This window comes from Bos indicus x Bos taurus, chromosome 17, assembly GCF_003369695.1.
Source record: "Bos indicus x Bos taurus breed Angus x Brahman F1 hybrid chromosome 17, Bos_hybrid_MaternalHap_v2.0, whole genome shotgun sequence".
Classification (NCBI taxonomy): domain Eukaryota; kingdom Metazoa; phylum Chordata; class Mammalia; order Artiodactyla; family Bovidae; genus Bos; species Bos indicus x Bos taurus.
This window is the reverse complement of record NC_040092.1, coordinates 37,940,889-37,963,021: the sequence shown is the minus strand read 5'-3', so window position 1 is coordinate 37,963,021 and position 22,133 is coordinate 37,940,889. Positions and strand designations below refer to the sequence as shown.

Here is a 22,133-nt window from a genome sequence, read left to right as displayed (position 1 = left end):
ATAAATATATCTTAATCACATGATCACTCAGTGAATATTCTTTTTCTCTGTAAGTATGTTTCAGTCCCTTCAGAAATCCAAAGATCATGTACAAATGACCAAGAGGCACATGAAAAGATACTCAACATCACTAATTACTAGAGCAATAAGGTATCACCTCACATCAGTCAGAATGGTCATTAATTTAAAAATCCACAAACAATACATGCTAGAAGAGGATGTGGAGAAAGGGGAACCCTCCTACACTGTTAGTGGGAATGTAAATTGGTACAGTCATTATGGAGAATAGTATGGAGGCTTCTCAGAAAACCAAAAATAGTTAGCATATAACCCAGCAATCTTACTCCTAGGCATATATCTGGAGAAAACCATATTTCAAAAAGATACATGCCACTCCAGTGTTTGTTGCAGCACTATTTACATAGCCAGGACATGGAAGCAACCTAAATGTCTATCAACAGAGGAATGGATAAAGAAGATGTGGTATGTATATACAATGAAATATTACTCAGTCATAAAAAAAATGAAATAATGCCATTTGTAGCAACATGAATGGACCTAGAGATTGTCATACCGAGAGAAGTAAATCAAAGACAAATATCATTGCTTATATGTGGAATCTTAAGAAATGGTACAAGTGAATTTATTTTAGAAGTAGAAATAGAGTCACAGGTGTAAAAAACTGATAATTACCCAGGAGGGAGGGATAAATTAGGAGATTGAGAATGACATGTACACATATATAAAACAGATAACTAGTAAAAGCTTCCCTGGTGGCTCAGATGGTAAAGCGTCTGCCTACAGTGCAGGAGACCCGGGTTCGATCCTTGGGTTGGGAAGATCTTCTGGAGAAGGAAATGGCAACCCATTCCAGTACTCTTGCCTGGAGAATCCCATGGACGGAGGAGCATGGTAGGCTACAGTCCATGGGGTCGCAAAGAGTCGGAGACGACTGAGCAACTTTACTTACTTACTTTATAGCACAGGGAGCTCTACTCAAATCCTAAAGACCTATATGGGAACAGAATCTTAAAAAGAATATATTATGTATAACTGACTCACTTTGCTGTACAGCAGAAACTAATGTGACATTGTCAACTACACACCATTAAGTTAATTAAAAAGAAATCCAAAGATCTTCACTCAGAAAAAAAAAAAATCAAAAACTATCTGTATAAGCTCAAAACACCTAATAAGTATTGTTAGATCCCTTCTGTGAGGAAAGTTATAGAGAGCTTCTAACTGCTACTGGTATCATGGCTGAGGTTTGTGTATAAACACACTTTTAGGTACATGTCTTTCCTACTCCCGCAATGACACAAGTAGGGTCTGTGTCTATTATACTGCTCTGTTTCCCTGCATCATTCCCCACGCAGTCTGGTCAACAGACATGCAATCCCAGTTGTAATAATAATGGTAGAAGTTGACAGAGAACCTGCATTAATGGAGAAGATACTAGCCAGGAGTGAGGACCCTGGAGTGGCAGTGATAAAAAGTTAAAAAGTCTCTGCTCATAAATGAGCTTGTTTATAAGTGAGAACAGGAGGAGGAGGTGAAAATCTGGAGCACTACTATGTATAAGAGACCCTGATTTTGGCACTTGATATAAACTAGTCTGCACAAAAACTGAGATAGGATCATTGTTGTCTCTGTGTTATAGCTAAGGGAACGAACTCAGAATAGTTTGCCCAGGAACAAACAGCTAATAAGTGACAGAGCCAGCATTTGTACCTAAGTGAGGAGCCCACAGGCATTCCTGGTGGCACAAAGGGTAAAGTGTCTGCCTGCATTGTGGGAGACCTGGGTTCAATCCCCGAGTCGGGAAGATCCCCTGGAGAAGGCAATGGCACCCCACTCCAGTACTCTTGCCTGGAAAATTGCATGGACGGAGGATCCTGGTAGGCTGCAGTCCATGGCAGAGAGTATTCTATATAGTGTTTTGTATGTCAAATTTTAAAGAAGTTTTAAAACTCATACTCAAAATTTAATATGTCCATCCCAATGCTCTTCAGACAACTGCACAATATATTTTTATAACTAAATAATAGCTTTGCAGCAAAATGCAGTGAATTAGAGTGCCTACTCGGGAGTCAAGACAGTTAAGACCACCTGGCTTGCCCTCCAGACTCTGCCTCACACGAGCTGTCTTTTCTTGGTTGCTTTATTTCTCCCTCAGGACTATAGTTTTTACATCTGTGAAATAAGAGTATAATACTCTCTATTTATATGAATGTGAAGATTAAGTGGTATAATATTTACAAAACCTTAGTAAAAATTTAATAAATACCAATACTAGTAAATTTACAGCAATAAAAGTTAAAGAAAAAAATATAAATACAGAAAGCATTACTTACAGAAGCTAGTAATCTTCCATCTTCTTTCATAGCAAGGTAACGGTTTGCACACACTCCTTTGATAGACACAACCCCTCTCTCTTCTGCTTGAAGTTGTAGTTTGACTATAAGTAACAGAGAAAAATTACCTTTGTAGTATCATAGGAAAATGAGGCATCTACATAACACATTTAGGCAACATACAGGGAAAAGATTGAGACACGCAGGCAACCAGCTAGTCCACCCTGGCAAGGAGCTGGCGGCCGAGGTGAAACGTCAATTAAATTCTATTAGAGCGAATGACCCTCTAGAGCACAAGTGCCTCCAGACTCCCTTCTCACTCCAGTGTCAGCTGATAAGAGGGACAGATGGAGAATTTCTCTTGTTCAATAGGTAATTACCTCCACTTGGCCTTGTTAACTAAAGATTTTTTTTTTGAGTGTACATATTTGAAGGGTACATAAATATATAAACCAATTAAGAGAATTTTCACACTACTAAAGTTTAAATTCTTTAAAAGCTATTTTTAACCTGTTCTTCACAAATAAAATATAATTGCTCACTATTATCTTTTGGTTTGTATTTCCTTGAGTTTCTTATTTCTAGCTTTCCATTCAATACAATGCAAATGTATTCATCTTTCTTTATGGACAGATTTTGATATATAGATTTTGTTTTTCAACTAGATATTTGCAAAAAAATAATGTTTACATTTAATTTGCTTATATGGTGTGATGAAGATTTCAGCCTATAAGATCCTGAAGAGGATGACCAAGGTGTTACACTACACTGTCAATATTAAACAGATCGTCAGAAAACAAACAAAAAATAGATATTACATAAGCATGATAATGCTAGATGGACAAATAATCATCTAATCAACTCAATGAAAATTAAGTTTAAAATTTCTCTTTTGCTATTCAGAGGCAGCATTCTCCAAAATGTATTTTGACTAACAGATTACTTAAAAAACAGGTTCTGGGGCTAGTTAAATTTAAGAAATTCTTGGTAAGTCAGATTAACTCTTTACTGTCAGACTTCTCAGAACTGTGCTTCTCATAACCTGCATTATAAATTACCACAAAGGGAATCAAGTAAAAAAGACATTTGTTGGACATTTAATTTTATGTCTGATTCTCCTCAATGTACCAGTCATTCCAGGTGAAATTCTTCTGCAGAATCTTAAAAGAGACAAAGTAAAATAGAAATAAATAAATAAGATACAAAGTAAAAGGAATATAATCAAGTCGTGAAAACAGAGTTTTTCACAACATTATGGAAAAATGTAGAAAAGATTTTTGACAAATATAAGCAAAATTCTATTAATGATTAGATCCTTAAGTCATATATGATATATGAGCATCTCTTTTTAACTCATGAGGTTGTATAAATGCTCATGACTGCACAATCACTATACTTTTTTCTGGCAATCTATCAATAAACTAGCCTAGCTCCAGCCCACCATTTTGTAAATGTATAATTTCTATTCATAAGTCAGATTATGGATATTAACATGTGGTCAATACCAGTGACTCAGAAGCAAAAGTAAATGTCATTCATTTATTCATTGGCCTTTCATAGATTCCTTGGGAATTCACGTTTGGATACTGTTATTTGATAAGCCACTAAAAAGTAAACTGTCAATGCCTGAAAAGTGTTTGTTACCATATAACCATAAAAACAGAGACAGGAACCAGAGCCTAAAACAATAAGAAGCTGGATAATCCACAAAATCATAGATTTTCTTTAAAAACCCATCAGATCTGAGGTATAGAGAGATCTAAACAAACAAAATTTCACTTAATTCCACATTTGGGGTCCCTTCCCCGCAAAAAGAGATGACCTGCTTCCATTTTTAACAGGAAGAAGAATAATCCTGCCAAAATGGGGAGTATGAATAAACCAGCTGAACTTTTACAGACTTTTAACAGCTGCTGATATCAAAGAGCAATTCCATACCCACCTGCCAGTTCTCTCCTACAGAGCTTACACCTAGTGTACAACCATCACACCCGACAGGCAGAAGACAGAACAGAAGGGCCTCAGAGCCTTCTGAATCACCTAGGCCTTGCTGAGTGCAAAGCAGCTATCCACTGAAGTCTGGAAGCAGAACAGAGCTGAGAGCCCCCGAGAAGCACTGAGCCTTCACTAAATGAAAAGGAGGATGAAGAGAGATCTGAAAAGACAAGGTGGAGTTCAAGAGCAAAGTTAACTCCTGAACTACCCCAACAGTTAACAGCTGGGCCATTTTTGTCTCAGAAAAATGGAATATGGAAGACTACAACCCAAAAGAAGGCAGGAAAAGAGAAACAAAAGGACAAAGAACAAATGGGGTAAACAAATTCCAAGATGGCAAATTAAACCCAAACATTATCAATCAGTTCAGTCCAGTCGCTCAGTCGTGTCTGACTCTTTGCGACCCCATGAATTGCAGCACCCCAGGCCTCCCTGTCCACCAATTCCCGGAGCTCACTCAGACCCATGTCCATCGAGTCAGTGGTGCCATCTAGCCATCTCATCCTCTGTCGTCCCCTTTTCCTCCTGTCCCCAATCCCTCCCAGCATCAGAGTCTTTTCCAAGAAGTCAACTCTTCGTATGAGGTGGCCAAAGTACTGGAGTTTCAGCTTTAGCATCATTCCTTCCACCAAAGAAATCCCAGGGCTGATCTCCTTCAGAATGTGGACTGGTTGGATCTCCTTGCAGTCCAAGGGACTCAACATATCAATAATTAAATATAAAGGAACTAAATACTTCACTTTTTAAAGGTGAAAAAACTGTCAACAAGATAAAAGGCAAAACCCAACTATGTTGTTTACAAGAAAAGCACTTTAAATACAAAGATATGAGCGAATTGAAAATGTGGGAAAAACATAAGTTGCACACCCTATTAAGAATGCTGGTATGGCTATATTAGTATCTGATGTGGACTTCAAGGCAACTAGTGTAACTAGATATGAGCAAAGTTATTTCATAATCAGGAGAGATACCTCAAGAAAAAAAACAGAACTGAAGCAAAAATTGACAAATCAGTAAGTATATGGAATATAAGAATAACATTGTCAACTAACCTGATCTGACATTTTTCCCTTTTGAGATCAGGTAGGCTTCATTTACCTGAGACTTTATTCTCTTAACATCGTCATTTGAAAACTATGCTAAAAAAAAAAACAAAAAAACTGCCAGCACGGTAAGCGGCTTATTTGCCTAGCTGACTTGAACTGTTCATATCAGTTAACTCCAGCTTAGAAGTTCTTTCTCCAGAGTTACCATGATGTTTAAGTACTGTCAATGGCTCTTGTACTAAACTAGTACTGGTACTAGTTTAGTACCAGTACTTGTACTAAAGTAGTTTAGTACCAGTACTTGTACTAAAGTACTTGTACTAAACTAGTACTGGTACTTTTGTTTTTTAAGTCAAGATACAATTCATGTAAAGTATTCGTGATTCCATGGTTTTTAATACAGTCACAAGGTTGTGCAGCCATCACCACAATCAGTTTTAGAACATCTTCATCCCACACCTCCTATGTTCCCAGTACCACCATCCCAACTCTAGGCCGCCACTAATCTGCCTCCTATCTCTATAGATGTGCCTATTCTGGAAATTTCATATAAATGTGGTCATACAATATGTGGTCTTTTGTGACTGACTTCCTTCACTTAGCATGTTTTCAAGTTTCACTCACGTTATGGCCATGCATCAGCACTTCATTCTTTTTTATTGCCAAATAACATTCCATTGAATTAGACCACATTTGATTTACTCACCCAGTTTGATAGACAGTTTCCAGTTTTTGGCTGTTATGAATAATGCTGCTACAAACATTCCTGTACAAGATTTTGTATAGACACATTTTCTTTTCTCTTGGACATATACTGAAAAGTCAATATGGTACCATGTTTAATCATTTGAGAAACTGTCACATTGTTTTTCAAAGCAACCATTTTACATTCTCACAAGAAATTAAGGGGTCCAGTTTCTCCACATCCAGGCCACTTTTTTTTGTAGTCCTGGGTTTTTGTTTTCCTATTATAGTTATTTTGATTGGGTATAGAGTGGTTATCTCTTAGTTTTCATTTGCATTTTTCTGATGCTGAATATCTTTTCATGTGTTTATTGGCTATTTGTGTATCTTTAGAGAAATGTCTATTCAGATCCTTGGCTCATTTTTAAAGACTTTCATGTTGAGTTGTATATGTTCTAGATTCAAGCCCTAATCAGATATCTGACTTGCAAATAAATATCTTCTTCCATGCTGTGGGTTGTCTTTTCACTTTCTTGATGTTATCCTTTGATGCATAAACATTTTTTAATTTTCATGAAATCCAACGTATTGATTTTGTTCTTTCATTGCTTGTCGTATTGGAGACACTATTGCCTAACCCAGGGTCATGAAGACTTATGCCTATGCTTTTCTCTTAAGTGTTTTAGTTTTACCTTGTATATTTAGGTTTTGATCCATTGTGAGCCAATTTTTATATGCTGTATAAAATACCAAGTGTATGCCATATTAAACATGACTGAAAATAACTGCATTTATGAGTAACAAGAGGAAGAGGAAGTATCTCAATTAAAAGAGATGTAAGAAGCATATCATCCAAAAGGGAACTATACTTTATCTGTCTCTATCCCATGCCAGGCACAGAGAAATACCTTGTGAACATCTGGTGAGTTGAAAGCATCTCACGCAAAAGAAAAATGGATCAAGGAACTCATTGCTGTAATGTCCTTGGTATTGTACATGAGTATTATACAGGTGCTATGAGATTACAGAAAATGACATATATTATCAGATGAAAAAATCCGAGAATCTTTCTAGGAGAGATGAGATTTGAGCTAAGGTTTGAAAGATATGTAGGAGATAATATCACAAACAAGGTACAGGGTAGGGAGATTAAAAGAAATGATATTCCAGGCAGATTGTCATTTCAGGACTGAGGCAGGAGACAGCCCCGAAGCCTAAACAGCCAAGTCTGAGACAGCTCGAGCAACAGGCATAATCCAGACTGAGAAACCTCGCAGGTCAAATAATCTAGTTTCTTCAACAATCAATCAATTACTATGGAGGAAAAAAAGATGGAAGGGGGATCTGAGACTAAAAAAGGCCTAAAGCTCATACTTTAAAAAGCAAAACTAAACTAGAATATTTAAGGATGCCTATCACTGTGATGAAACTACTAAGAAATTCAAAGTAATTAGAAATCTGTGTACTTTATTGGAGAGGCAGTGGACACAGAGAGGCGTCTGGGGTGGCTGGCAAAGTTCTGTTTTCTAACCTGAGTGGTGGTTATAAGAATGTTCACCTAGTAATAACCCATTAATATACGAATTTGTTTTATATGGTTTCCTGTATCTACATTATATTTTACATTTTGAAAGTTCTTAAAAATAATCTACAATAGAAAACTGTTCTTTCTAAATTGGACCTCTGAACCCTGATATAGCCCAGGTCTTTTCAGCATGCTGGAGACCACCAATCTATGTTCAGGTTTTGGATGCACAGAAGTCAACAGTTTTGATAAACGTAAGACTTCTCATGGCTTCCTAATGTTGATATTTAAGTCCAGTAAGAGATGAACTTGGAAAAAGTGTGTTATCCAAGCTTAAAATTCAACTTTTTTCCCCCTCTGCTGTAGCATAAAAACAAAAGCTGTAAAGCACCGAATTGAAGAACCTTATCATTAGGCAAGCTTCCCTGTGGCTCAGCTGGTAAAGAAACTGCCTGCAATGTGGGAGACCTGGATTTGATCCCTGGGTTGGGAAGATCCCCTGGAGAAGGGAAAGGCTACCCATTCCAGCATTCTGGCCTGGAGAATTCCATGGATCGTATAGTCCGAAAGAGTTGGACACAACTGAGTGACTTGCACACACTCACTTCACTAGTCATCACTTGGTCCCATCATAATACAGTTACGTCTTAAATCCCATCTACAATATCCATAAACAGTTGTCTACTTTTTACTTGACAGTCTTTAGCAAAGGAGAATTTACATGGTCTTTCTAAAATGATTTAGATAGGTAAGCAAAGAAACAGAAACTCTGATCACAGTAAGTAAACTACTCAAATGTTCAAGTGCTCAGACCATTAACATCTGACACATTTAGTTACGCAGTATAACCAAAAAGCCAGCCAAAGGATTATTTCAATGTGACACTATGGCTCAAAACATTTTGCAACTCCTTTTTTGGAATTTGTATCATTTTCCTTTGAATAGGCTCAAGGGATGATAAATCTTAAAATCATAAATACTAACTTGTTAGAGCGGACTTAGAGGTCATGCAGTGCACCCTGCTGCTGCTGCTGCTCCTGCTAAGTCGCTTCAGTCGTGTCCGACTCTGTATGACCCCATAGACGGCAGCCCACCAGACTCCCCCGTCCCTGGGATTCTCCAGGCAAGAGTACTGGAGTGGGGTGCCATCGCCTTCTCCAGCAGTGCACCCTGCTCATATATAAATAAGCTGACGTTTAGAGAAGTTTGTCCCTGGTAAAAGGATATGGTTTTTGGAAACATAAGTCAGTGTTTCCTAGAACAGGGAATACATTTATTCATTCAATAAACATTTGTTAGTAACAGCTATGTGCCAGGAACTGTGCAGAGCAATAGGAAACAAGTCTTTGACCTTAAGAAACATACAGTATTGTCAAGAAGAGAGATGGTACAGGTAACTAAACAAGGTCAGTACTGTAAGTTCCATGAGAGGAATTCACACAAGCTACCCAAGAGCACTCAGAAGGTACACCTAACCCAGCCTGGAGAGGAGAGGCTTCCTGAAGCAGTGACAACTGAATGGAGACCAACAGAATTAGCAGGAGTTACTCAGAAGAGAGTAGGGACAACAACAAAAGCATCCTGACAAAACTTGCAAAGGAGAAAGACGGCATGGCATAGCCACAAACGTCAGGTTCATGGATATGGCCAGCACAGTGAGGGTGCTGTGTGTGCTGTGGAAGAGGGTGTCACGGGACAGAGTGAGGCCGGAGGCTCTGAATACTGTGTTAAGGAATTTGAAAAAGGATGAAAGAATGAGTGCTTTGTATGAAATTGGATGGAGAGAACTTGATAAATATGTGAGAAATGAAGGAAACAAAAATAGATCTGAAAGGAATGGAGATAATGGAGGTAAGGACACAAGGAAAGAAAGAACTGTTCTCTTTGTTGAGGTGGGATATACAAAAGGAGAGACAAGTTGGCAAGATGATCAGCTACGTTCCCTTAAAGTAATACTGGAAGTCTCTGGAAAATGCAGACACAGGCATCCAAAAGATAGTCAGCTTTATGAATATGGAGCTCAAAGAAGAAATCTGCGAGAATAAAGATCTGGTTAATCATAGCAAACAGTGGCTACCTTGGATGCACAGGCTGCTCCAAACCCACACAGGAAGACTAAAATGAGATCCAGAACAGTGTGTAGCAGGCGTGAATTAAAGGCAAAGGACGGAATCCTGGGGAGCACCAACACTTACAGGAGGAGTACAGGGTGTAGAACCTGGAAGAGTGGTCAGTCCATGCCAGCCTTTGAGGGTATGTATTATACACGCATCTAATACCTACACCACACACACACCCACACACTCTCTCTCTCAGCCAGCCCGTGAGGGTATGTACTATACACATACCTAATCCCTACACCACCACCACACATATATGCATACAGAGATTTGGAAACTAAGAGACAAAACTGTTATTCTTTCCAAGTAGTATAATATTCTGCATTAAAATTAAGACTCTAAATGCAACATAATATTCTGGATTGGATCTGAAACAAAGAAAGGATGTTAGTGGGAAAAGTGGTGAAATCTAAATGAAGTCTGCAAATAGTAATGTACCAGTATCAGCTTTTTTTTTTTTTTTTTTTTTTGAGTAAAATGCCACACTTCTGTGTAAATTATGTAAGAAGTTAACTTCAGGGAAGGCTGGGTAAAGGCACAGGGGAACTTGTAAAACCTCTGCAACTCTTCAACAAATGTATCAGATCAGATCAGATCAGTCGCTCAGTCGTATCTGACTCTTTGCGACCCCGTGAATCGCAGCACGCCAGGCCTCCCTGTCCATCATCAACTGGAAAACTCAGCAGTGGCCACAGGACTGGAAAAGGTCAGTTTTCATTCCAATCCCAAAGAAAGGCGATGCCAAAGAATGCTCAAACTACCACACAATTGCACTCATCTCACACGCTAGTAAAGTCATGCTCAAAATTCTCCAAGCCAGGCTTCAGCAATACGTGAACTGTGAACTTCCTGATGTTCAAGCTGGTTTTAGAAAAGGCAGAGGAACCACAGATCAAATTGCCAACATCCGCTGGATCATGGAAAAAGCAAGAGAGTTCCAGAAAAACATCTATTTCTGCTTTATCGACTATGCCAAAGCCTTTGACTGTGTGGATCACAATCAACTGTGGAAAATTCTGAAAGAGATGGGAATACCAGACCACCTGATCTGCCTCTTGAGAAATTTGTATGCAGGTCAGGAATCAACAGTTAGAACTGGACACGGAACAACAGACTGGTTCCAAATAGGAAAAGGGAGTTTGTCAAGGCTGTATATCGTCACCCTGTTTATTTAAGTTATATGCAGAGTACATCATGAGAAACGCTGGACTGGAAGAAACACAAGCTGGAATCAAGATTGCCGGGAGAAATATCAATAACCTCAGATATGCAGATGACACCACCCTTATGGCAGAAAGTGAAGAGGAACTCAAAAGCCTCTTGATGAAATTTATAGTTTCACTATTCTCAAGGGAAGTAAACTAAAAGGTACTTACTGCAAAGAAGACACAGGCCTTATACAATTTCTCAACCTATTGTCCTGTGTTTAATATTTATTCATTCATTCAACAAAATGGTATCACACTTGCCTCATGTGTCAGAAACTGTTCTAGGAGCTAGAAATACAACAGGAACCAAGAACTACAAAGTGTCTGCCTTCACGTAGCTTACATTCTGGTGGCAAATGCATGGTGTTCTTTAGTTGGTCCAACATTAATGTTACTTCTCATTTAAATAATCTGAAGTCAAAGCAAAGTGAAATTTGTAATTTAGTACACAAAAATAATCAGAAAGCAGTTATCTAACACTATTTCAAGGATCACTATATAGGTCTACAGCTGACAGTACTCATATTCCTGACATCCTCCTCTTAGAGCACTGCACACATATTAATTCCTTCCTTACTCATTCAAAACCAACATTAATTTAAAACTTGATGATAAAGTGTGTTGCTGCTGCTAAGTCGCTTCAGTCATGTCCGACTGTGCGAACCCACAGATGGCAGCCCACGAGGCTCCCCTGTCCCTGGGACTCTCCAGGCAAGAATACTGGAGTGGGTTGCCATTTCCTTCTCCAATGCATGAAAGTGAAAAGTGAAAGTGAAGTCGCTCAGTCGTGTCCAACCCTAGCTTTACAATAAAATATTTTTCAGTCAATAAGTAACTGAGTTAGGTTCAGTTGTCTCCTTGGAACTGTAATTCATGAGTAATAACTAAATTCCAAGGCATAACCCATTGGTTTATTTTATTACATCAAAAATCATCCAATTTAATGCTGAAGACCACACTAAAAACTTTCTAATGCACAGATAACTGACAAAGGAGTCCATGTAACAAGAGAAACACTTCTTGAAAATGAAAACCCTTAAATCTCCATATATGTCTGGAATACCAGAGGGTAGTAATCAGATAACAAAGATCAGCAACCTAAATTTATTCAATTATTCCTTTTTTGTGTGGACAAAACACAAATCTGACTAACGAGCTTCACACTGACTCTCATTAACCGTTCATTGATCATTTCCTTTTGTACATCATCCTGGGGCGGGAAGGGGGAACCCATACATCCCATTCTCTTCACAACTTAAGTTTATAAACAAGAACATTATTAGACACACAGTTCATTGAAATTTTTAGCAACTCTACAGTTTTCAAAGAAGGTTAAAATTAGCATAACAAAGAAAACTAGGAAGGAAGGGAAGGACCTTAGAAATCCACGACTTCTTTCATTGTTACTCAGGACATGGCTTTACGAGTCGATTAAATCTTTCTCTGTATCAAGTCTTATAGCTACAAAGTAGAAATCGTTTTCATTATGAGATTTAAGACTACCAATGATGACAAAATATATAAAATAGTTAAAGTGTAATATGTCTGAAACATCAAATTTGCCATTTATGTCTAAACCATATCATTTAATTCCTGCAATAAAAATTTTTAATGTACAGCTGATTTATGCCAAAGACAGGGCTGTTACAAGCAATTCCAACCCATAAAAACTTATAAAAATCAATTTCTTACAGTATCTACTGGATCTCCTATTTCACGTCCTAAAGTGGAAGTGTTTGAGCTACCTGAGCTACAGGTACGAGCAAATGTAACACAGGTCCAAACAGCTGCAGACATTAGATGATTCTAGATTCTTCTAATAACACAATGAATGGCAATGGTGGCTGTAGCCATGAAATTAAAAGAAATCTGCTCCTTGGAAGAAAAGCTATGACAAACCTAGAGAGTGTATTAAAAAACAGAGACATCACTTTTCTGACAGAGGTCTATATAGTCAAAGCTCTGGTTTTTCCAGTAGTCACATATGGATGTGAGAGCTGGACCATAAAGAAGGGTGAACATGGAAGAATCGATGCTTTTGTACTGTGGTGCTGGAGAAGACTCTTGAGAATCCCTTGGACTGCAAGATCAAACCAGTCAATCCTAAAGGATATCAACCCTGAATATTAGAAGTACTGATGCTGAAGCTCCAATACTTTGGCCACCTGATATGAAAAGCCAATTCACTGGCAAAGACCATGATGCTGGGAAACTCTGAGGGCAAGAGGTGAAGGGGGTGACAGAGGATAAGATGGTTGAATGGCAACACTGACTCAATGGACACAAGTTTGAGCAAACTCAGATAGTGAAGAACGGAAGCCTGGAGTGCTGCAGTTCATGGGGTTGCAGAGAGTCAGACACGACTTGGCAACTGAACAGCAATAATGGTGGTTCAGACGGCAAAGAATCTGCCCACAATGCCTAAGACCTGGGTCAGGAAGATCCCCTGGAGAAGGGAATGGCAACCCACTCCAATATTCTTGCCTGGAGAACTCCATGAACAGAGGAGTCTGATGACCTGCAGTGCATGAGGTAGCAAAGAGACAAGACCAAGCGACTAACACACACCATGGCTTTTACTTTGTTAGTGGCATCAGATAATGAAGTCAGACTGACAAGGAGGAAGAGGGAAAGACAATTTAGCACCTTGAGGCATTCCAGAAGCTCCAAGAGCAATACAGGGTTAATGCAGAGCTTCACAGTAGCAAAGATAACTACAAAGATGGAAAGAAAAGGAAAGAGTTCCCTCATCAGCAGATAATCACAAACTGACAGAGAAAATACCTTCCCTCACCCTTTCCATAGCTACTAGGGATCCCAGACAGTATGTGACTATTCTAGTGTCAGGAGAGGCTAGAAATGCTTGCCACCCAAGTCATTTCTTGGCCTGCTTTGTGGAGGTGTGTAATTCAGGAGGGAAAATTCTGACAGCCTTTGGCAGAAGCATTTTCTGGCAAGAACTGTTTCAGTTCTGACACCTCAGTAATCTGCAGTTGAGGACCCCACACTGTCTCCTGGCAGAGCAACCCAAGTCAGCACTGAGTACGCATGCATAATTACCAGCTTCCACCTACAAAAGTCATCTGCTCTATGTAAGTGTTAATGGCTATTTTCTTCCCAGAGGCCAACTATTGGAGAAATGTTTCTAAAAATAAGTTCGCCACAAAGTTATAGAAATGGAGAAGAGACTGGCAGTTGCCAGAGGTGGGCTTGGGGGACTGACTGTGGCTATAAAAGGGCAGCCTGAGGAATACCTGTGATGATGAAAATGTTCTGTGTCTTGGCTGGGTTGATGTCAACATCCTGGTGTGAAACTGTGAAAGGCACTGTAAGATGTTACAACTGGGGAAAACCAGGCAAAGGGGACACAGAATCTCTATGTTACTTCTTACTATTGTAAGTGAATCTAAAATTATCTCAAATTTTTTCATTTAAAAAATGTCAGCCAACTAATTCAAAATGTCATCTCATTTAATAATTAATATTTGACTATGTGCTTTAAGAGACAAAATTATTTGAGAAAGAAAAAAGCCAAGTAATGTAAAGAAGATAAACTCTAGATATTATTTTTACTATAACTTCCATTTCCTTAGTGAACAGAAATGGATAGAATTGAGAACCCATAGGTAAAACAGCCCATAAACCAAATAATCAGGCTCAAGTGTATACACGCTCTAGATAGTTTTCCATTCTACAACTCATGGCTCTCCATGATCTCAGTCCTATCTAGGCACATGGAATAAAACACAATACCATACAGTATAAAAAATCTGATGCAAAGTTTCAGTTAACATTACATTTTAATGATTTTACTCTAATAATCATGGGGAAATATGAAATTATTCCAAGACAAATCACTACTTGAAAATTCTTTTTTTTTGATGGCTTATTCTATTTTATCGAATTCTCAATTATACAGAGGCTCATTACATGGCCTATGGGCTATTCTGTCCCCATAGATTCTCAATTTTTTCCATTCTCTATTCACAGCGTCTCAGTATTTCCACTAGATGGTAAAGGAACAGAGGATAGAGGAAAGAAGAATGAAGTTCAAATATCACTTTTGCTACCTCTTTGTTGCCATATTTAAAAGGTAGATGGTGATGAACCTAGAGTCTCTTATACAAAGTCAGTCAGAAAGAGAAAAACATATATTAAAGCATACATGTGGAATCTAGAAAAATGGTACTGAGGAACCCACTAGAGACTGGATTTGTGGACACAGCAGGGGACGGCAAAGGTAGGATGAACGGAGAGAGCAGCATTGACATATACACACCATCGTGTAGCTAGTGCTAAGTTGCTGTATAACAAAGGGAGCCAAATTACAATTAAAATATAGATGGTGGAAGGTGGTTATGTAAAAAAAGACTGAAAAATTTTGTATGCATCAGATAGTGGAATGTTGTAGATCTTTACATTTTTCATCAGTAATAGAACACTAAAAACTGCCCTGGTGACCCCAGAACATGTGGGCCCTTCACATTTCTTCGTATTTCCTACAGTGTTTCCTGAATAAACAGGACACGCGTCAGCTCCTAGAGCAGGTATCTGTACCACTTATGAGGAGCCATCTTCCAGCAGCAGCCTTCCAAAGCTGGAGCAGGAAGCGCCAGGTTTCAGAATTGCTGCTGTGTTGTCTGAAGGGGCGGTGGCAGAAGGCCCCTGAGGAAGTCAACAGCCTAACGTGGGCCAAGCTGTTGCAAGTCAGACAGACCTTCAGTCAGGGGCAGCCTGCTAGAAGCTGAGAAATATTTTCACTGAAAAATAACAGTTGATGTTTCTAAATTTTCTTGAAAAATCTTTATCAGCTCCTTTGGTTTGTCTCAGAATAAATGGGGTTCAGCATTCGAGGACCACTGAAAACACTTGTACTAAAAGCAGGGCATCAAACTCAAAAGCTGGCAGGGACCGTGTGAGTAACAGACAAGAGGGAAGCAGCTTGGTGATAAGGCCAGGAGGAGAAGGGAATAGTGGGGACCATGATAAACCACAGGACATACACCCCAACTGATAGGCCAGCCACTACTCAGCACCAGCCAAGAGCGCACACGCACACAGGCAAACACATACACTTTGCTGAGGTCGCATTCTGGCTTATGGATCACCAATCAGAAATTCATTTCAAAGGTTTATTAACCTGGCCAGAGTTCCCTGAAATAAATCACAAGCAGATCAGATGAAGATAAACAGCAAAAATATACACTGCCTCCAGCCAGTATTTCTGCAACCAGTCCAACATACCCAAAAGATACAGCACCTACTGATTACAGCCTTTTCTTGGCAATTCTTTCTACCTTTTGGAAACGCTTCTAGGATGATTTGCGAGTGCCAAGGTCTCTCTCAAAGCTAAGTGCTCCATGGAGATAATGTGACCAGCCTGGCTAGTCATGCAGCTCCCCTAGGGATGAATGCCAATTAGCTGTTTGTGTTCCTGGCACTTCTTTCTGGATTGAGGAGTTCCTCAAAAATCTCACAATTCAGGCAGTTCCAGAACAGAAAACAGAGCAGCGAGTGTGTGCCTGGGAGAGGAGGAGCTTCAGGAGGAAAGGCAAGCAGGGGCACTGGGTGGAGAAGGGAAGTGGCCCGGCGTGTTCCAGCTCTTTAACTACACTCTCCCACACAGTCATTCTGTTTGACTGGTAAAATCATTAGGAAAACACCTTTCAAAGCAGACTGAAGACAAGAGAGTTTTATTTGACCCTCATGAAAATAGCCCAGGCAGCACGTCTCTCAGTCAATGACGAGCGTTACTGCGGCCTCCACTTTGGAAAACCCTGACTGCAGCCAAGAGCTCAAGGCCCATCCCCAGAACTTCTGAGGAGGCCCTCCCAAGGACAGCTCCCCCTGCAGCCCCTGCATGACACGCCGGGCAGACTCAGGAGGAAGCTGGAAACAGCTCCTTGGCCTCTAAGTCTCCAGGAAGAAATAGGGCCCCTTCTTCGGCTGTGATGAGAAGTTAAAGGAATAAAACAGGATCACAGTGAAAGAAGAGCATGGCTCCACCCCAAAGAATGCAGCTGCCTTGAAGTCCAAGTTAATAAAGTTAAGTGGACTACTCTGGAGTTAAGTTCTTTAAAATAGTGTATTTGAAACTGTGGTTGAAAGCTGGTGGAATGGGAGAGGTTCTTCAAAACGCTGGCCATTTCCTTACACAGAATCTCAATTACTGAGGTTAAAAACTATCACTGATTTCACAAAAAATATGATACCTTTGAAATAAAAATAAACTATCAAAATAATGTCAGGGATTAACTGAATATGTTTGTTCAATTCCTTAGGTTCATGCCTTTCTGTGTTTATCACTTTATAATGTTGTTCCCTCATATGAACAGGAAGTTATTCTTTCAATATCCTGTTTTTTAAATGTTATATGATTCAAAAAGCTTATAGGTCTAAAAAAGAAAAAGTGTAATAGGTCTCTCTTCCCACATTCCTGACACATTTTCTATGCCCATCTACAGAAGACATGGGCGCTCTCATCATGCAGCGTAACTAGCTAAGCTGCACTCACCCCAGCCTCAGTTAGCGTCCAGAGCACACACACTGAGTAAGTACTTAACTAACAAACGTCTGCTTTCAGTGGTGAACATAATTTACAGAACTGCCTCCTGGATCTCTGTCCATTTAATGTAAGAGAACTACATCCTTTCCTTATACTTTGTGGATATTGTCCATTTTAGTTTATAAAAAGTCTGACTGAGTTCTTATATTTTTCCTCCACACATTCACGAGGCACTCCGTGTGGGCCAAGCACCACGTCAGAACATACAGCTGGCACCACTGATAACAATACAACAGACTATCGCATGTAAAACCCAACTGAGCCAGGAGCAGGGCGATGAAGAACGAGACAGTTCAAGATTTTTTAAACTTAAGGCATTCCATTAAAACGGAACTAATTTCCAACGCCCTGAAATACCTAGTTTCCTCCTTTAATTCTTACCTAATTCTCAAAAACACAAACAGCAACAGTAAAATCCCTTCCACTTCACATTTTACTTTCAGGATTTTTGCTCTGCCTCCTCATCACCTCCTCTATTCCCCTCTGTGTTCAAAGATATTTATAATGTAGATGGACTTAAACTCATTAAGTATCTTCCATCCTCATTCTCTGATTCTGAAGGGTGGATGATACACAACAGTGGAAGAGAAGAGTTGTACAAATGGAGTAGGGTCTGATAAATAAGGGCACTGGAAAAACAAGCAGGTTTGATGCAGTAAGATCAACAAATATACTGCAGGTTCTTGAAAAGAAAGGCATCAAACTGAAAATGGTGTTTAAAGAAAACCTATCTGAAAGGTTACTGCAGTTGTTCACATGCAAGACAATAAGGATGTGGACTTCAACGGTGGCATGAGGGTGGAGAACAAAGGAATAAATGCCAAGGTTTCATGAAATCTAGATTTTGGTTAAAAATAAACAAAAAGGTGAGGGGGGAGTTGTGTTTAGGTTTTTAACTTGGGAGAAAACTGATGGAATAATCGGGAGGAAAGCTGACAAAATGAGGCTACCTTTTATGATCCAGCACCAGCTCCATGCTCATCAATGAGAACAACGAATTGCCTATATTCAATTGGAAGTGAATTAGCTACGTTCAAACTAAGAGTGATGTCCAAATGAAGATGTTTTCCAGACAGTATGGGTTTGGAAACTGGATGTGGTAGAGACTTATTTTGGTGGCTGCAATGAACCACACCTCTTGATAGTCATACCTTGTGTAGTCCGTCCCTCCCATATTGACTCTAGTCTTCAGCCAGGCTGACTGAGTTTAGTCAATGGGACGTTAGCAAACATGATGTAAACAGTGCTTACAGGCTGGAGCTTTGCTCTTGTGATCCAACCTCGGTGTAAAGAAGCCCAAGGTAGTCTCATGGAGAGACCAAGTGAAGAAAGATCACTGGGGCCCCAGTTTCCCTGCCAAGGACCAGACACGTACGTAAAGCCGTTTCAGGTGTTCCCGCTCCAGCCACCGTCTGACTGCAGCTGCACGACAAATTTCAAACTGTGCTAGAAGAAGAACCATCCAGCTGAACTACAGTCGACACACAGAATCGTGAGAAACAAGAAAGTGGTAATTTTAGGCCATTAACTTTTGAGACATTTGTTACCCAGCAGTAGGTATCTCAAGCCCTGGAAGATAGATGAGATGTAAGTTTATAAAGGGGAGCTTTAGGAACAACAAACAATAGTCACAGCTGACATCCAGTAAGGGCTCACTATCTGACGTATTCACACAAAATAAACACTGCAGCTATCATTAGCTAGCATCCCCACTTGGCAGATGAGGAAACTGGTTCTTAAAGAAGTTACTTCCCCAAGATCACACAACTAGAAAGGCACAGCTGACCTAAACCCAGGTCTACCTGTTACCTGTACAAACGTGAAAGAGGAGAATGACCTTAACAGAGGACTGCCGGGGGCAGGACTAGGGCAGAAATAACGAACGACTTGCTTATGGTTTTGCATTTTTTCTCTAACTTCAAGAAAAGCTGTCCAAAACACATTCTAGTGAGGCGATGTGTCTAGGGCGGGAATGATGAAGTTGAGCCCCTGTTTAGAAGGCCAGCTCCTGCCTGTTACTCTCCCTCTGTACTGAACTCTGGTGATGGCAGCGTCTCCTGCAGCTACAGGCAGAGCCACTCGTGGTCTTCAGTCTTCTGCTTTAGGAGCGTCACTGTCTGGCCATCTTCGGGGACAGGCCTGGCATGAAGTGCCCTCTTGTCTCGGCTTGTGGTCTTTCCTTTGGCCATGCTTATTTCTGATGACATTATCAGCCCTTTCCCCAAACTGACTCTTTGAACCTCCAACAGAATCTAAGTCAAAAATCCTCAGAGCCTGGACCTTGGAAATCATCTAGTGAGGACTTTTCAGTTCAAGATAAGGAGGCAGAGTCCCAGGTTGGTGGACTGCTTGAGCTAAGGACCCAGGGTTAAAGGTCAGCAGTCCCAATCCTCCTCTCTTGGATGGCTGCTGAGTGGCACTGACCTGAAAAGCAAGTCATTTTCTCGCTTGCCATTCTTCAAAGAACAGCTGATTGAAATAATGCTGAAATTGTGCCTTGTTTCAAACAGAGAATTGTGTGAGGATGGAGAGAGTGGTGGGGGAAGCAGCAAAGAGAGAAAAAGACCAAGAAGTAGGTGGCTCAGTTGGTAAAGAGTCTGCCCGCAATGCAGGAGACCCAGGTTCAATCCCTGGGTTGGGAAGATCCACTGGAGAAGGGAGTGGCAACCCACTCCAGTAATCGTGCCTGGCGAATCCCATGGACAGAGGAGCCTGATGGATTACAGTCCATGGGGTCACAAAGAGTCGGACATGACTGAGTGATGAACACTTTCACTTTCAAGGGAATTTATCTTCCCAAAGAAAGCCTTATACTGTGTCTTCTTATTCCTTATAATAAAATGACAAAGAGTTAGTTACTATAGCTTACAAAGTTTTTAAAAAGTCACAAAAGTACACAAATAGCAAAGCATATAGCATCTGGCTCCAGTATTCACACTTGGGTCCCAAGAAAAGAGCCTAAAATCAAAATCACTGAATGTATTTCCCTCCTCTGTGCCATGAAAAGTCAGCATTTTGTTTTCCTTTGCTGCTTTCTCCTTCCCAGATTTGGAACCACTCTCTGAAGTGAATGCCAAGAACCCCGGACAACTAATTACTCAGGAGGCTGAATATGAAAGTCTGTTTCAGGCTAAATCTTCTCTTGCGTATTCTTGGGTGTGTGTTTGTTTTTTCCTCTTTCTTCCTTTCCCTCTGTACTTTCTACCTCCCTTACCCTGTCTGCTCCCCTGATTTACTTTATCTTTTCTGCTTCCTCCAGAAAATATATGAGGGCTATGAAAAAGAGAAAAAAAAAATTAGGCATCTATAAAGATACCCATCATTGTCTCAGCATTATTTTTAGAGGAATAAGTACAGGCTTTAGGCACAGAAAGGTGATTCTTCTTGAGATGCTCCAAACTGAAACCTCTTTATCTCAGGCTTGAAAGAGTCACCCTCCCAAGGAAGCTGTTCCAAGTGTGTGTTCCGTTGACTTCTCAGCCCCATGGACTGTGGCCCCCTGGGCTCCTCTGTCCACGGGATTCTCCAGCCAAGAATACTGGAGCAGGTTGCGTTTCCTCCTCCAGAGGGTCTTCACAACCCAGGAATCAAACCTGCATCTCCTGTGTCTCCTGTGCTGCAGGCTCATTCTTTACTGCAGAGGCCAGATTTTTCCAAAACCAGACACAAAATTACATCTCACTTTGCTCAACTCATACCTTTTACCTTTTTTAAATCTTTTTCTCCCCCAAGACTTTCTGACGTAGTCTACTTTCTGTGTCTCTGGGAAAGATGACTTTCCCATGAAGAAAGGAATATTCAGAATCTAGGCTTCTTCTTCCAGCTGGACAATACAAGGGATCAAACTCCTGATATGCATTTTTTTTAGGTTCATGGAAAGAACTGTTAAACTAGGAAGGCGCTTTGCAGATTACCTGTCCCAACACCAATGTTTTTAAAAATAGGAAACAGTCGCCTTGACCAAAAGATGTTTTGCTTACTCCACCCAGACCTTTCCCCTTGCAACACTAAGGGCTGCTGGTCATCACAGGTCATTGCAACACCACTGGGAGCTAAGCACACGGGTCCAGCCAGTTCTTCCAAATTGCCATTTTCCACTAGGATCGGGCTGCTGCCGCCGCCAAGTCACTTCAGTCATGTCCGACTCTGTGTGACCCCATAGACTGCAGCCCACCAGGCTCCTCTGTCTCTGGAATTCTCCAGGCGAGAACACTGGAGTGGGCTGCCATTTCCTTCTCCAATGCATGAAATTGAAAAGTGAAGGTGAAGTCACTCAGTCGTGTCTGACTCTTCGAGACCCCATGGACTGCAGCCTACCAGGCTCCTCCGTCCATGGGATTTCCCAGGCAAGAGTACTGGAGTGGGCTGCTCCCCTCTTAATATATGCAGCTTTTTTCTGGCTTCCTGCAACGCGGCATCTACAATATTAATTTCCAACCACCATTCTCAAGGCTTTCCTCCTTGTCGGGGCTATCCACTGATGGTCACTATCACTCACTAAAGATTTTGGAATTTGGCACCCTGCATCTCCTGCCATCACCTAGAAAGACTGCCCCTTTCATGTAAAAGACCCACCAAAAACCTAGCCTCCAAGATCCTTGGCTTAACGACTCTAGGAACCTGCATTCACCACCTT

At 40.4% G+C, this 22,133-nt stretch overlaps 2 protein-coding genes across 2 annotated transcripts in view; one reads left to right on the top strand and one right to left on the bottom strand.

The window, feature by feature from the left end:
- The window catches only part of NUDT6 (nudix hydrolase 6), a 77,943-nt gene extending 71,353 nt beyond the window's left edge, over window positions 1–6,590 (top strand). Inside the window, exon 10 of the mRNA XM_027567295.1 lies at window positions 4,196–6,590. The gene's annotated coding sequence lies outside the window, so the exon portion shown is untranslated. The remainder of the gene's footprint in view (window positions 1–4,195) is intronic.
- FGF2 (fibroblast growth factor 2) overlaps window positions 1–22,133 on the bottom strand; it is a 79,616-nt gene that overhangs the window by 17,561 nt on the left and 39,922 nt on the right. The window contains 1 exon segment of the mRNA XM_027567350.1: window positions 2,355–2,458. Within this exon segment, the coding sequence (XP_027423151.1) occupies window positions 2,355–2,458 (104 nt within the window).